Here is a 13,167-nt window from a genome sequence, read left to right as displayed (position 1 = left end):
TGTATTTTCCCAAAAAAGTTGGCTGTATTCCTGGATGTTGTTGATACACAGCTTTGGCTTTGCAAAGTACACAAAGAGTGCACAACAACAAACTAAAAAAAGGGATAGAGACAAAATAAAATAAAGATTATAGCAAGTAACATTGCTCAATACAAGTTTGGCACAATGTTTCTCAGTGCAAGATTGCAAAGAATTAAGGTCTTTCACCATCTACAATTCACAATATCATAAAAAGATTTAAGGAATCAGGGGGAAATCTTGGAGCATAAAAGGAAAGAGTGAAAATCGCTGTTGAATGTGCATGACCACAGAGACCTCAGGTGGTATTGTTTGAGACATCATGATGAACATAGTCACTATGGGCTCAGGAGTACTTTGAAAAATCATAGTCACTTCACAGCCCACCGCTACATCAAGAAATGCAACCTGAATCTTCATTATGCAAAGAAGAAGCCATATATTGATTTTGGGCAAAAACGCTGGTGAGATCTCTGGGCCCAAAGCCATCATACTACAAGAGTTACAACAGTGTGGCATTGTAGACAGAGTGTGTGTGGTCCCTAATTATTACAAAGTATAAAAAAAGATGTGACCTAGGGGTAAACATGCTTTTTTGAATGAACAGCCATTGATTTCTATTGTTTTTATAATTAACAAATATTAAGTTAATCAATGAAAACACTGAAAACATTTTGTCATTTTGTCTATTAAGCAAAGGTTTAAATGAATTAACAAATATAGATTTTAGTTTTTACAGCATTTTAGCAAGTGTCTCAACTTCTTTGGAAATGGGGCTTGTAATATATTGGATTTATGTTTATTTCAAATAACTGATTTTGTTTTTGTATTTAATCTACATTTCATTTAAAACGAGAAAGAATTGTGAATTTACATTTTTTGTAAATTGTAGTCAATCTGTAAAGATTCTAGTTATAATCATTTAAAGAATATGGATTAATTTGCTTAATGTATTTTATAACAATATAACAACCCCAAATCAGAAAAAGCTGGGACAGTATGTAAAATGCAAATGCAGTGTTTCATGGTGCTCCAATGCAGTGTGAATCACTGATATTTCATGTTTTGTCTGCTCAACTTCATTTCATTTGTAAATTTAAACATATTCCTGCATTTTAGGTCTACAACAAATTTCAGAAAAGGTTGGGACAGGGGCAATTTAGGATGAGTAATGAGGAAAAAAATTTATAATGATGTGATTTTAAAAAGGTGGCGTCTACTGGTGAATGGTTAATCATGATTTGGTACAATGATGGGCAGAGAATCTCTAGTATGTCAACAAATGCATAAGAAATGTTTAAAAAACAATGTTTCTCAAAGAAAGATGGAATGGATTTGAATATATCTCCCTCTACAGTGCATAATATTAATTAACAGTGCAAGAAATCTGAAGCAACTTGCGTAAAGGGTAAGGGTGCAAGTCTAAACTGAATACCCGTGAGTTCCAATCCATCAGACAGCACTGCATCAAGAGCCATTCATCAACAGCTGATATTATCACATGGGCAAAACATACAATCTTTGGCAAACATACAATGCAGATTGACAGAAATGTCACCTAAAACTTTACTGTTAAAAAAATACCTTATGTTAACCATGTCCAGAGGCAGTGTCAAGTTCTCTTGGCTCAGAGGCATTACAAAGACATGGCTGTGGAAAAAGAGGGTAGGGCTACTGTACTGGCCTGCCTAGTTTTGACCTGTCTCCAGTAGAGAATTTTAAAAGGGAAAATGTGACAACACACCTTTGAAGGACGTGTTTACAGGAAAAATGGGACAAAAAACCCAAAACACTTCATTGCTTGGTATCCTCATTGCCAAAACATATTTCAAGTGTTGTGTGGAGGAATTACAAAGTAGTTAATGCTTTACCATCCCAACTTTTCCTGTAATGTGTTGCAGGCCTGAAATGCAGGAATAAATGTATATTAACAAATGAAATGAATTTGACCAGACTAAACATAAACATGGGTTCAAACTGTCTGCAATAATATAAATGTCAAAGTAAATGTAAGAAACACTTGAAAAACATTTGTATTTTCCATAATGTCCCAGTGTTTTCTGATTTGGGGTGGGTTGTAGAAACATTTGCATTTTTGATCAGATATACTGCAAAAAAATCACATCTGTACAATATAGAGAACTGTTATTAGGTCAGAAAGGTCACCCGTTATGTACCTCTACTGCATAATGTGCATGAGTTTTAAAATTATAAACAGAATTACTAAGCAATTTAAAGTAATGTGAAAGTTATTTAGAAACAAATGGAATACAGAAATACTCCCTGTAATAGCCAGAAATCAATTTAATTAAACGAATAAACTTAAGACCTGGCGTATAATGTTCAGAGTAAAAAAACATAAATATTGTTAAGTAAGACGTTAAGTGTTTGTAAGTAAGCATGCGTTTGTACCTGAAATGAGCTCAGTGAGGCTGTAGCGATACAGCACATGATCTTGTTCACTGAAGTGTTGTGGTCCATCGCACAGGGCTCGACAATCAATGTCTGCTTTGTAGTACTTAGTTAAAGCTTCCTCAAATAATGCCACAGCCTCCTCGTAGTTGCCATCATTATACAGCTGCACTCCAGCACTGAAGGCTCTCTAAAGATGCAAAGAATTTGTCACTGGGATTTGTCAGTGTGGCCACTGTCAAACACATGCCATAACAGTTATATTTAATAGCACAGGCTTCATAAAGTATTAATACACTTGTATTTACAAAAAGTAGGTCATTGTCCTTACAGTAACTCAAAATAAGTCATTTTAAACCATTAAAATAACCTTAGTAAATGGCACTTAGCAAATGGGGTAGCTCTAATTCACATGCCCACCACTACAGAGTCTCAGATTGGAGTTTTAGCTGGTGTTTAGTGGGTGCTGCACAACAACATGGGTCCTGAGGACCTTGGACTGATCCTTGGCTTAGTCACAATGTGATCTTCATGATTTTCCTCTGTGCACTCTGGTTTCATACTACCTCACAAAACTAAAAGGTTGAGTGGTTACTAAATTAGCCCTAGGTGTGAGTGAGAGTAAATGTGTGTGTCCCGCTGAGAAAATACTTTGTTAATTATTGTCAGATGTTTCTAATATACTGTATGTTTCTAAAATAAGAAAAACAATAAAATAGACCTAGAAGCATTTCTACATTTTAACGCATGTGAAAGTCCCTCATATACACATTCTATCCCAAAAGCTGGCAAATTATTATGAAGTATGTTAACTCACACTGTCACAGCTACACAGTTGGAACTAAAATATTTTATACTTAGTTTATTTTATAGCAGCCACTTCTGTCAAATTTTAAATATAGACTTACTTAAAAGTCAAAGTGAACTATATACAATGTGTTGTCTTTGTTTGTAAGACAACAAATAGGCATACTACACAGCATAGACGGACATTAAATATAAGAAATATATATATATACAGTGGGGCCAAAAAGTATTTAGTCAGCCACTAATTGTGCAAGTTCTCCTACTTAGAAAGATGAGAGAGGTCTGTAATTTTCATCATAGGTACACTTCAACTATGAGAGACAAAATGAGGGGGAAAAAATCCAGGAAATCCCATTGTAGGATTTTTAAAGAATTTATTTGTAAATTATGGTGGAAAATAAGTATTTGGTCAATAACAAAAGTTCAACTCAATACTTTGTAACATAACCTTTGTTGGCAATGACAGAGGTCATACGTTTCCTGTAAGTCTTCACCAGGTTTGCACACACTGTAGCTGGTATTTTGGCCCATTCCTCCATGCAGATCTCCTCTAGAGCAGTGATGTTTTGGGGCTGTCGCTGGGCAACACGGACTCCACAAATTTTCTATGGGGTTGAGGTCTGGAGACTGGCTAGGCCACTCCAGGACCTTGAAATGCTTTTTACGGAGCCACTCCTTCGTTGCCCGAGCGGTGTGTTTGGGATCATTGTCATGCTGGAAGACCCAGCCACGTTCCATCTTTAATGCTCTCACTGATGGAAGGAGGTTTTGGCTTAAAATCTCACGATACATGGCCCCGTTCATTCTTCCCTTAACACGGATCAGTCGTCCTGTCCCCTTTGCAGAAAAACAGCCCCAAAGCATGATGTTTCCACCCCCATGCTTCACAGTAGGTATGGTGTTCTTGGGTTCTTCTTCTTCCTCCAAACACGACGAGTTGAGTTTTTACCAAAAAGTTCCATTTTGGTTTAATCTGACCACATGATATTCTCCCAATCCTCTTCTGGATCATCCATATGCTCTCTGGCAAACTTCAGACGGGCCTGGACATGTACTGGCTTAAGCAGGGGGACACGCCTGGCACTGCAGGATTTGAGTCCCTCTCGGCGTAGTGTGTTACTGATGGTAGCCTTTGTACTTTGGTCCCAGCTCTCTGCAGGTCATTCGTCAGGTCCCTCCGTGTAGCTCTGGGATTTTTGCTCACCGTTCTCATGATCATTTTGACCCCACGGGATGAGATCTTGACCCCAAGGGAGATTATCAATGGTCTTGTATGTCTTCCATTTTCTTACAATTGCTCCCACAGTTGATTTATTCACACCAACCTGCTTGCCTATTGTAGATTCACTCTTCCCAGCCTGGTGCAGGTCTACAATTTTCTTCCTGGTGTCCTTCAACAGCTCTTTGGTCTTGGCCATGGTTGAGTTTGGAGTCTGACTGTTTGAGGCTGTGAACAGGTGTCTTTTATACAGATAACGAGGTCAAACAGGTGCCATTAATACAGGTAATGAGTGGAGGACAGAAGAGCTTCTTAAAGAAGAAGTTACAGGTCTGTGAGAGCCAGAAATCTTGCTTGTTTGTGGGTGACCAAATACTTATTTTCCACCATAATTTACAAATAAATTCTTTAAAAATCCTACAATGTGTTTTGCTGGATTTTTTTTTTTCTCATTTTGTCTCTCATAGTTGAAGTGTACCTATGATGAAAATTACAGACCTCTCTCATCTTTCTAAGTAGGAGAACCTGCACAATCAGTGGCTGACTAAATACTTTTTGACCCCACTGTATATATATCAACCATAACATTAAAACCACCTCCTTGTTTCTACACTTACTGTCCAATTTATCAGCCCCACAGGTTCCCACAGGAACACCACAGAGCAGGTGTTAATTAGGTGGTGGATGATTCTCAGCACTGCAGTGACACTTACATGGTGGTGGTGTGTTAGTGTGTGTTGCGCTGGTGTGAGAGGATCAGACACAGCAGGGTTGTTTTTAAATACCGTGTCCACTCACTGTCCACTCTATTATACACTCCTACCTAGTTGGTCCACCTTGTAGATGTAAAGTCAGAGATGATCGTTCATCTATTGCTGCTGTTTGAGTTGGTCATCTTCAAGACCTTCATCAGTGGTCACAGGACGCTGCCCACGGGGCGCTGTTGGCTGGATATTTTTTAGTTGGTGGACTCTCAGTCCAGCAGTTACAGTGAGGTGTTTAAAAACTCCATCAGAATTGCTGTGTCTTATCCACTCATTGTGTAGTAATTGTAGAACTACAAAGTGCTCCTATATGGTAATTGGAGCTGATAAAATGGACAGTGAGTGTAGAAACAAGGAGGTGGTTTTAATGATATGGCTGTAATCAGTGTTATAATTGCACAGTGTAGCTGAAAGTGTAAATCTATGGTGAATAGTTATAAAGTGCTTATGATAAATAAAGAGAACAATAATTATTGCACAAAACTAGCTGCATGTTCAAAGATGAGTTCCAATTCATGTGTTTATAAATGAACCAAAACAAGTTCATTTGTGATTAGACTGTCTGTTTGAGTGTTTAAGAGTTCAACAGTCCTGATAGGCAATCATATCTGTGTTGTTCGAAGGAGTTGAGTGGCCTGTGGGAAGAAGTTCTTGTCGGGTCTGGCAGATGATTACTGCATGCTGTAATAGTGTTTTCCAGAAGGCAGAACACTGAAAAACTCATGGAAAAGGTAGATAGGATCTTTACATTTACATTACATTTTCAGCATTTAGCAGACGCTTTTATCCAAAGCGACTTACACAATGAGCAATTGAGGGTTAAGGGCCTTGCTCAGGGACCCAACAGTGGCAACTTGGTGGTGGCGGGGCTTGAACCGGCAACCTTCTGTTTACTAGTCCAGTACCTTAACCACTGAGCTATCACCGGCCTCTGGATCTCTGACTATCCTGGTGCTTCTGCTGAGGCAGCATGACAGGTTCCTGTATAAATGGGAGTGGGGTTCTGATGATATTTTCTGTCATCTTCACCATTTTTTGGATGCCTTCTGGTATGAAGTATTGCAGCTGCCATACCAGTCAGGGAGGCTGCTCATCAGGATGTTTTCTACAGAGGTACTGTGGAAAGTTGTGAAAATGGGGGGGAGGGGTGGATGGGTGGGTGTTGCTCTTCTCATCAGTCACAGGAAGTAAAGGCGCTGAGGTGGCATGCATACTTCATGTCTGGTATGGTGGAGTATTTACCATGTGCTTCCTCTTTATGTTGACAGTAATTTCCTTTGTTTTGTTGACATTTAGTGACAGGTTGTTATTGTTTTGACCAGCTGGATTTAGCTGTGGTTTCAAGACTTTAATGACTTTGACAAAAAAGCCCTGAGGAGAGTGGTAAGGACAGCAGAAAAAATTATTGGGACCGCACTCCCATCTAGTGAAGACTTTGCCCCAAAAACAATATCTGTTAAGAGCCACCAGCATAAAGAAAGACTCCATGCATCTCTATTAAAGCCTGTTTTTCGTCTTGTCTTCAATAAAGAATAAAGAATGCCATTAGACTCTTAAATACAAGGGATGTGTGCAATATCTGAAATAACTACGTATCTATACAGTCCAAACTTATTCCATGTACAATATTAGCAATAACTTGAATCAAAACTAGGGATGTAACGATGCACCACAAGACAGTTAAAAATAGGTGCACGTGCCACAATTTGAATCGGTTATTCATTTAAGATGAATCGATATTCACTTTAAACAGCAGAGGGCACTGGCGCTATTCACCTTGCCTGGTTGACGGCACTTTACAAAGTTGCCAGGTAGGGGGATTTTCCAGACAAATGTATTTATGTGAGGATATTTTCTTTATTTGTATTATTCATTTATTTATATAATGTTGGATTTGTTTAAAAAAATTTTTTACACAATAAGCATTATTTGGCATAGTTTGTACCTACCTCAGAAATAAAAGGGCATTAGTTATTTAGATGAATAAAAGATAAGCACAAATACAGTATTTTATTTTATTTATTTATTTATTTATTAATCCAGCCCTGGTTGCAGCGCGTTTCTTTTTACCGCTGCGCCACCTGAGCGCCCAGTATTTTATTTTTAAAGACAAATAATTGAAGTAAAAAAAAAAAAAAAAAAACGTATCGTGAACCCAGTATCGTGAATCGTATCGCATTGTGGGTAGAGTACAGAAACAGTAATTCTATGCAGTCCAAACTAAATCCATGTGCATTGTCTGAGATAACTTCTACAGCATGGGTGGCTCGTTCCTTAGGGCGATCGGGCGATGCACCACCAAAGGGTGAAAGGGAAGAAATTTTTCTATTCAACCAGTCTTGCCTCTGAATATCGTAGTCCAATCAGCGTCGAGTTGTGTTCCGTACAGTACCGCCCCTTTTGGGCAATTTCAGTCTGATTGAAAATTGCCAGGATTGCTCTGATAGACTCACATATTTAGGCACTTTTTTTCAAACTGTAGGCACTGCAATACAATCTGTATGGGTTCCGGGAGGGCTAGCACTTACGTGCTTGCGTCACACGCAATCTGGTGTAGAGCTAATTGGAGCAGCTAGCGATCTCGTCAACATGACTACCTTTACCTCAGTTTGGAGCAACTCCATCATGTCATTAAGGAAAATGCCATTCAGTCGTCATAGTAATCAGGATAAATTAGCAACTAAAGAATTAGGGCCCAGACCAAATTTAAACATCAAGCAAGTATCTACAAAGGGGGGAAAATCATATAAGTTACAAGTAAATTACAAGTAAGTAATGTAATTTTTAAATTGTGAATTGTGATTGCACTTATTGTATCTCCCCAATTGTTTAATTGTACTTCTTTATTCATTGCACATTAGCCCCGATGCCAATTTTTATTCTGGATTTGCTGCACCTAAAATAAAATGCTATCTGATGAAGAATGAATTAAATTGTTATTGTGAAGGCTTTACTTAATTTATGATTAATGGTAAAGCTGGTCTCTCTCCATGTTCAAAATTATTTGTGAGGGCAAACTGACAGATGATTTAAGATGTTAATTATTTAAGCTTTAATTTACCCATTGAACGGGTCACCTTGGCCATCATCGCAACAATTGCCAGGATGAAAGCAGGCTAACAAAGCATGCAGAAAAACAGATGGACTACAGTCAGTAATTGTAGAACTACAAACTGCTCCTATATGGTAAGTGGAGCTGATAAAATGGACAGTGAGTGTAGAAACAAGGAGGTGGTTTTAATGTTATGGCTGATCGGTCGGTGTTTGTATTAAATTTGCAAAAAACTGTTTTTATTTTTCAGATGTGCCAGTCTCAGGTTATCAGTGGACCAGTTACAGTACTGTGGAAAAGTCTTAGGCCACCATTAGATTTGATGTTTTAGCAATGGTATAATGACAATATATAATTATTTTTCAGTCTTTTTATTAGAACACAACCAAAATTTTCAGGAACTTTGTTTGCGGTATTAAAGAAACAGACACAATAAATCTGAAAAAAACAGCTTCTATTTAATATTGTGTGACCTCCCCTTACACTTAAGCAGTTGCAGGAACCATACTCTATTAAACCTGAATGAAATGGAACCCTAATTATTGTAATTGCTAACATCTGTATTTGTCCTACTATTTCATGTCAAATTGACTGCTGTAAAAAGGTCTATTACACCAGGTTTGTGAAAGACATGCCTAAGCATTACATAAACGTTTTATGAGTTTAATTTGTTGAAAGCTTGTTATTATGTATGTACATGTATAATCAATCACACCAGTCCATTCAAAATGCCAACTATCACAGAATTTGACATTAAATCATAATTTTCCCATCGGAAAGGCTACTGTTAATGAGAAATCAGCAAACAAACTGGATACTCAAGATGTGGTATTCAAGCTGTTATTAAAAAATCTGAGAAATTGAAAGAGGTCATGGAAAAAAAAGGACTAGAAGGTCAAGACAACTTTCAAAATCTGATAAGAAGTTCATCAGAGTTTCTACCATCAAGGACCTGGCAGCTTAATCAGGATTCACAAGGCTGCTAACTGTTCTGCAGTTTAAGGAGGCTTGTTTGTTAATAGTCTTTTTAAAAGTGTAGCAGCCAAGAAATTACTTTTACTGAAGGTGAACAGGGTGAAAAAACTGAGATATGCTAAAGCTCACAAAGATCGAAATGAAGATTAGAGGAAAAGATTTTGATTGATTTTTGATTGATTGAGTACTTTATTAATCCCCGAAGGGAAATTGTGGTGTCGCAGCAGCAATAACAATTATGACAAAAAAAACATCACACAGTGACATTACAATGAGGTAAATAAAGAATCAAAAAATTAGTACAAATGTAAATACAAGTAAGATGTAAAATCTAAAAATATAGATATAAAATCTAAAAATATACATATATGAAGAAAATAAAATATAATAATATAAAAAATAATAATATAATATAAAAACATCTAACAGGACAAGAACAAAAGAAACTAAAAAGGGGGGGGGCTGAAGGTGCAGTTACAGACAAAAGAGTATTGTAGAGTGACAAAGGTTGAAGAAGCATTTTGGTTGGAGAGGTTTGTTAGCATTTTGATAATCCCAACCACACTGCTAATGCAGTGAAATCATATTTGGAGAGAAAGAAAAAAAAAAACACTGACAGTGAAGGACTGACCTCTAGAGAGTCCAGACCTGATTTTTACAGAGGCAGTATGAAATTACCTGGACAGAAAAAGAAATAAAAGACTGAAGAAGAAGAGTACTAAAGAAGCCTGGTATAATATAACAAAAGATTACTTCAGAAAACATCAGGACAGTCTCCCCAAAAGAGTTTGTCAAGATGGGCTTAGTCATTTTGTTCTGGATATTGTGTGTGTATGAGTATGGGGTGTGTTCGAAAACCTAGTGAGCTGCCTTGCTGTCTTACTGCCTACATAGGCAGCTGCCTCAGTAGAGAGGATTCTAATAAGTCATTAACTTATAAGTCAGGTTATTCGAACGCGCTACTTAGACAGCGACTCCATCGGGTTTCGCTTACTAAGCTAACACAGTTAGCATCATGCCATTCAAACCAATGGGATGGGGTGGCACAGCGCGCTAGCATGTCAACTAACATCTCCCTTCGTGTACCGAAAACGGTTACATTCGCTGACAAGCCCGAATTTGCGAATAAATGACACTTGTGAAAGTTTATACATGTTAAAAATCAATAATAATTTATTTACGTTTGAAAATAACTCTGTTCGTTTCTCCGCACTGTCCGCCATGTTTTTTATTTTTCTGTGAGAAAACTGAATGCTGGGATTGCCTTGATCACTAAGGACTCTTCCGATGCTCACTCGTTCTTGAGTCAAAATAGCGTTGAAATTTTTAAGATATCTTACTAGACAGCATATTAAGGCATCTAGGATTTCGAACTGCCTCCTTCTCAGGAACGTGCATAGGATGACTTAAAATGCTGTCTATGTAGAGAGCTCCCTAGCTTTTCGAACACACCCTATGTGTTTAATTTTGTGTCATGTCTTATATTTTCTATTTGTATCTTAATAAAGAGACCAAAAAAAAATAAATATGGTTACTTATTGAAACTCGTTAAAACAACATAACTAGTGGTAGCCTAAGACTTTTGCACAGTACTGTAGGTCAGTATGCAAGTTGAAGTGGATCAAGCATTGCAGAGAGTATGGATGTTATATGGTCTTTGACCAACCTTTTAAAGCATTTCATCAAGATGTGAGTGCTACAGGAGGGTATTCATTGAGTGCTGAGGCTGGTGACTACTCTGGCAGCTGTATGATAGTAGTGGCCTTGAAGCACTGGGGAACAATGGCTTCGCGCTGGGAGGTGTTATAGATGTCTGTGAGAACATGCATCAGCTGGTCAGCATATTCCCTAAGTACACACCCTGGTATGCTGTCAGGACCTGCAGCTTTTTGTGGGCTGACCCTGTGTAGGGTTCTCCGGATGTCAGCTGGGTCAAGACATAGTACTTCATTACTCAGACTGAGAGGGCCTTTTGTCTGCAGCAACAGAAGTGCATGAAATATACCCCAAAATATCTATAATTCTGACCACATTTAAATAATTTATATACTCTTTATAGTACACAAATTGCAGTTCAGAACAAAGCCTATGATTTATTACAACCTCACTAACTAATAGTCATTTTTGGATTTTAGATAAGGGTAATATTGTCATGGTTGTATATGGTACTTTTTGTTCACTTTAAATATGATAAATTACTTGTTCAGAGAAACTTTACCACAGGTCCTAAAGAATAAGTACAGAAGTAGTTTGTGTACAGAATTAGTTGTGTTAGAATTTATTTTGATGAAAAAAGAATGTAAAATAATTACATTAATTAAATTAATTAATTAATTAATTAAATTATAAAATATTTATGTTTTGTCCTAAATTATGCTTTTGCTCAGGCTTACTGCTAGGTTAACCCTCCTGTCAGGGACTACGTCATGAGGTCGGTTAGTTGGAAAGTCAACCCAAGAAGACAGCAGTCACAGTAAGGTGATGGAATTTCAAGAGAAAAGTTACATTATAGCAAAAGACAAAACTCATTGTGTTTTAAGAAGATTTAAAGAAACCCAATAACCTTGAATGAATGTATTTGAGCCAGTGAGGAGAAATTACTGTATGAACTCAAGTTTGTGCAGAGAAGCAACCATCGGTTTTCTGAGCTGTGGAAAAGGTGGGCAACACCAGCTGGTGCAAGTAAGGTAACTGTACTAAAATGCCGACCTCAAGCAAGTCGTTATGCCATCAGGAGATAAATATGTACAGACAGTTTACATATGCTCACTACAAAGCCTAGCATCGTGGCTAACTGGATGATTCTTTCATTTCTCCACAGCTAGCCAACAAAGAACAACTTGCCACTTAATAGGCAAAGTATGAAAGTGCACCATTTTTCTTTGTTTTTTTTTTACTCTATAACATCCAAATGCAATGCAAAAGTAATCCCCCTTGCATAGAATTTTGGTTTGGCTGTTTTATTTTTTACTAAGTTAGCTAATATAACCTAATAGTTAATGTTAGCTAATGTAAACTAATGTAGGTTTTCCAAGACAGGGAGTGGAAAGCCATCTTGTACTTTTTATACCAACTACATCTAGTGGTATTTCCACTTTAAACCTACCAGCCACTTTATTCGGGGAACCTGTACATCTGGGATTTTATGCATGTTTATAATCAGCCTGGCATGTGGCAGCCATGCATTGAATACAATCACACACACACACACACACACACATTTCAGAACTTCAGAGTGGGGGAATTTTGTGATCTGAGTGACTAAGAATGGCATTGTTGATTCCTGATTCCTAATGAGTTGGTTTTAGGATGTCAGAAACTGCTTATCCCAGTTTCATAAGGTCAAACAAGAATAAATAAATTTTGAGCTGATACAAAGACCATGGTAAATCAAATATTATTTTACTTCAACCAAGGTGATCAGATAAACAACTCTCGAAAGGTTCAACATGTCAAACCATGATGCAGAAGACTACATTGGGTTCCACTATCATCCACGAAAAGAAATCGGAGGCCTCCGTGTGCACAATTTGACCAAAATTGGAAAACTGAAAAGCAATTACAAAAGTATTGTGAGGTCAGAATTTAGCAAAGATTTATCATGACTCCACAGACCCAACCTGCCCTGGGTGAACATTTTGGATTATTGTTCATGGTTATATCTTGAGCATTGTTTCAGTTTCACAGCTTACCCAAGTATTTTTGCCAACCATGTGTCTTCCCATGTGATTACAATTTACCCATTTCATAATGGCTACTCCCAGCATAATCTCACATAACAATATGTTGTCACTGGCCTTCCCAGTTACCAGATCAAACTCAAATAGATTTTCACACTTTAAATATGTGGTAGAACAAGAGACTCATAGACTCATGCAGCTGAGTAATATTTGTATTTATCATATTTTGTGTTGCAATTA

General features: G+C 37.4%; 1 protein-coding gene across 1 annotated transcript in view; it reads right to left on the bottom strand.

Annotated features, from left to right (window-relative positions):
* Positions 1-13,167, bottom strand: part of p3h2 (prolyl 3-hydroxylase 2) — a 108,894-nt gene that overhangs the window by 37,372 nt on the left and 58,355 nt on the right. The window contains exon 3 of the mRNA XM_063012433.1: positions 2,431-2,620. Coding sequence (XP_062868503.1) covers positions 2,431-2,620 — 190 coding nt within the window. The remainder of the gene's footprint in view (positions 1-2,430; positions 2,621-13,167) is intronic.

Source organism: Trichomycterus rosablanca, chromosome 17 (genome assembly GCF_030014385.1).
Source record: "Trichomycterus rosablanca isolate fTriRos1 chromosome 17, fTriRos1.hap1, whole genome shotgun sequence".
Lineage (NCBI taxonomy): Eukaryota > Metazoa > Chordata > Actinopteri > Siluriformes > Trichomycteridae > Trichomycterus > Trichomycterus rosablanca.
This window is presented reverse-complemented; position numbering and strand designations above follow the sequence as displayed.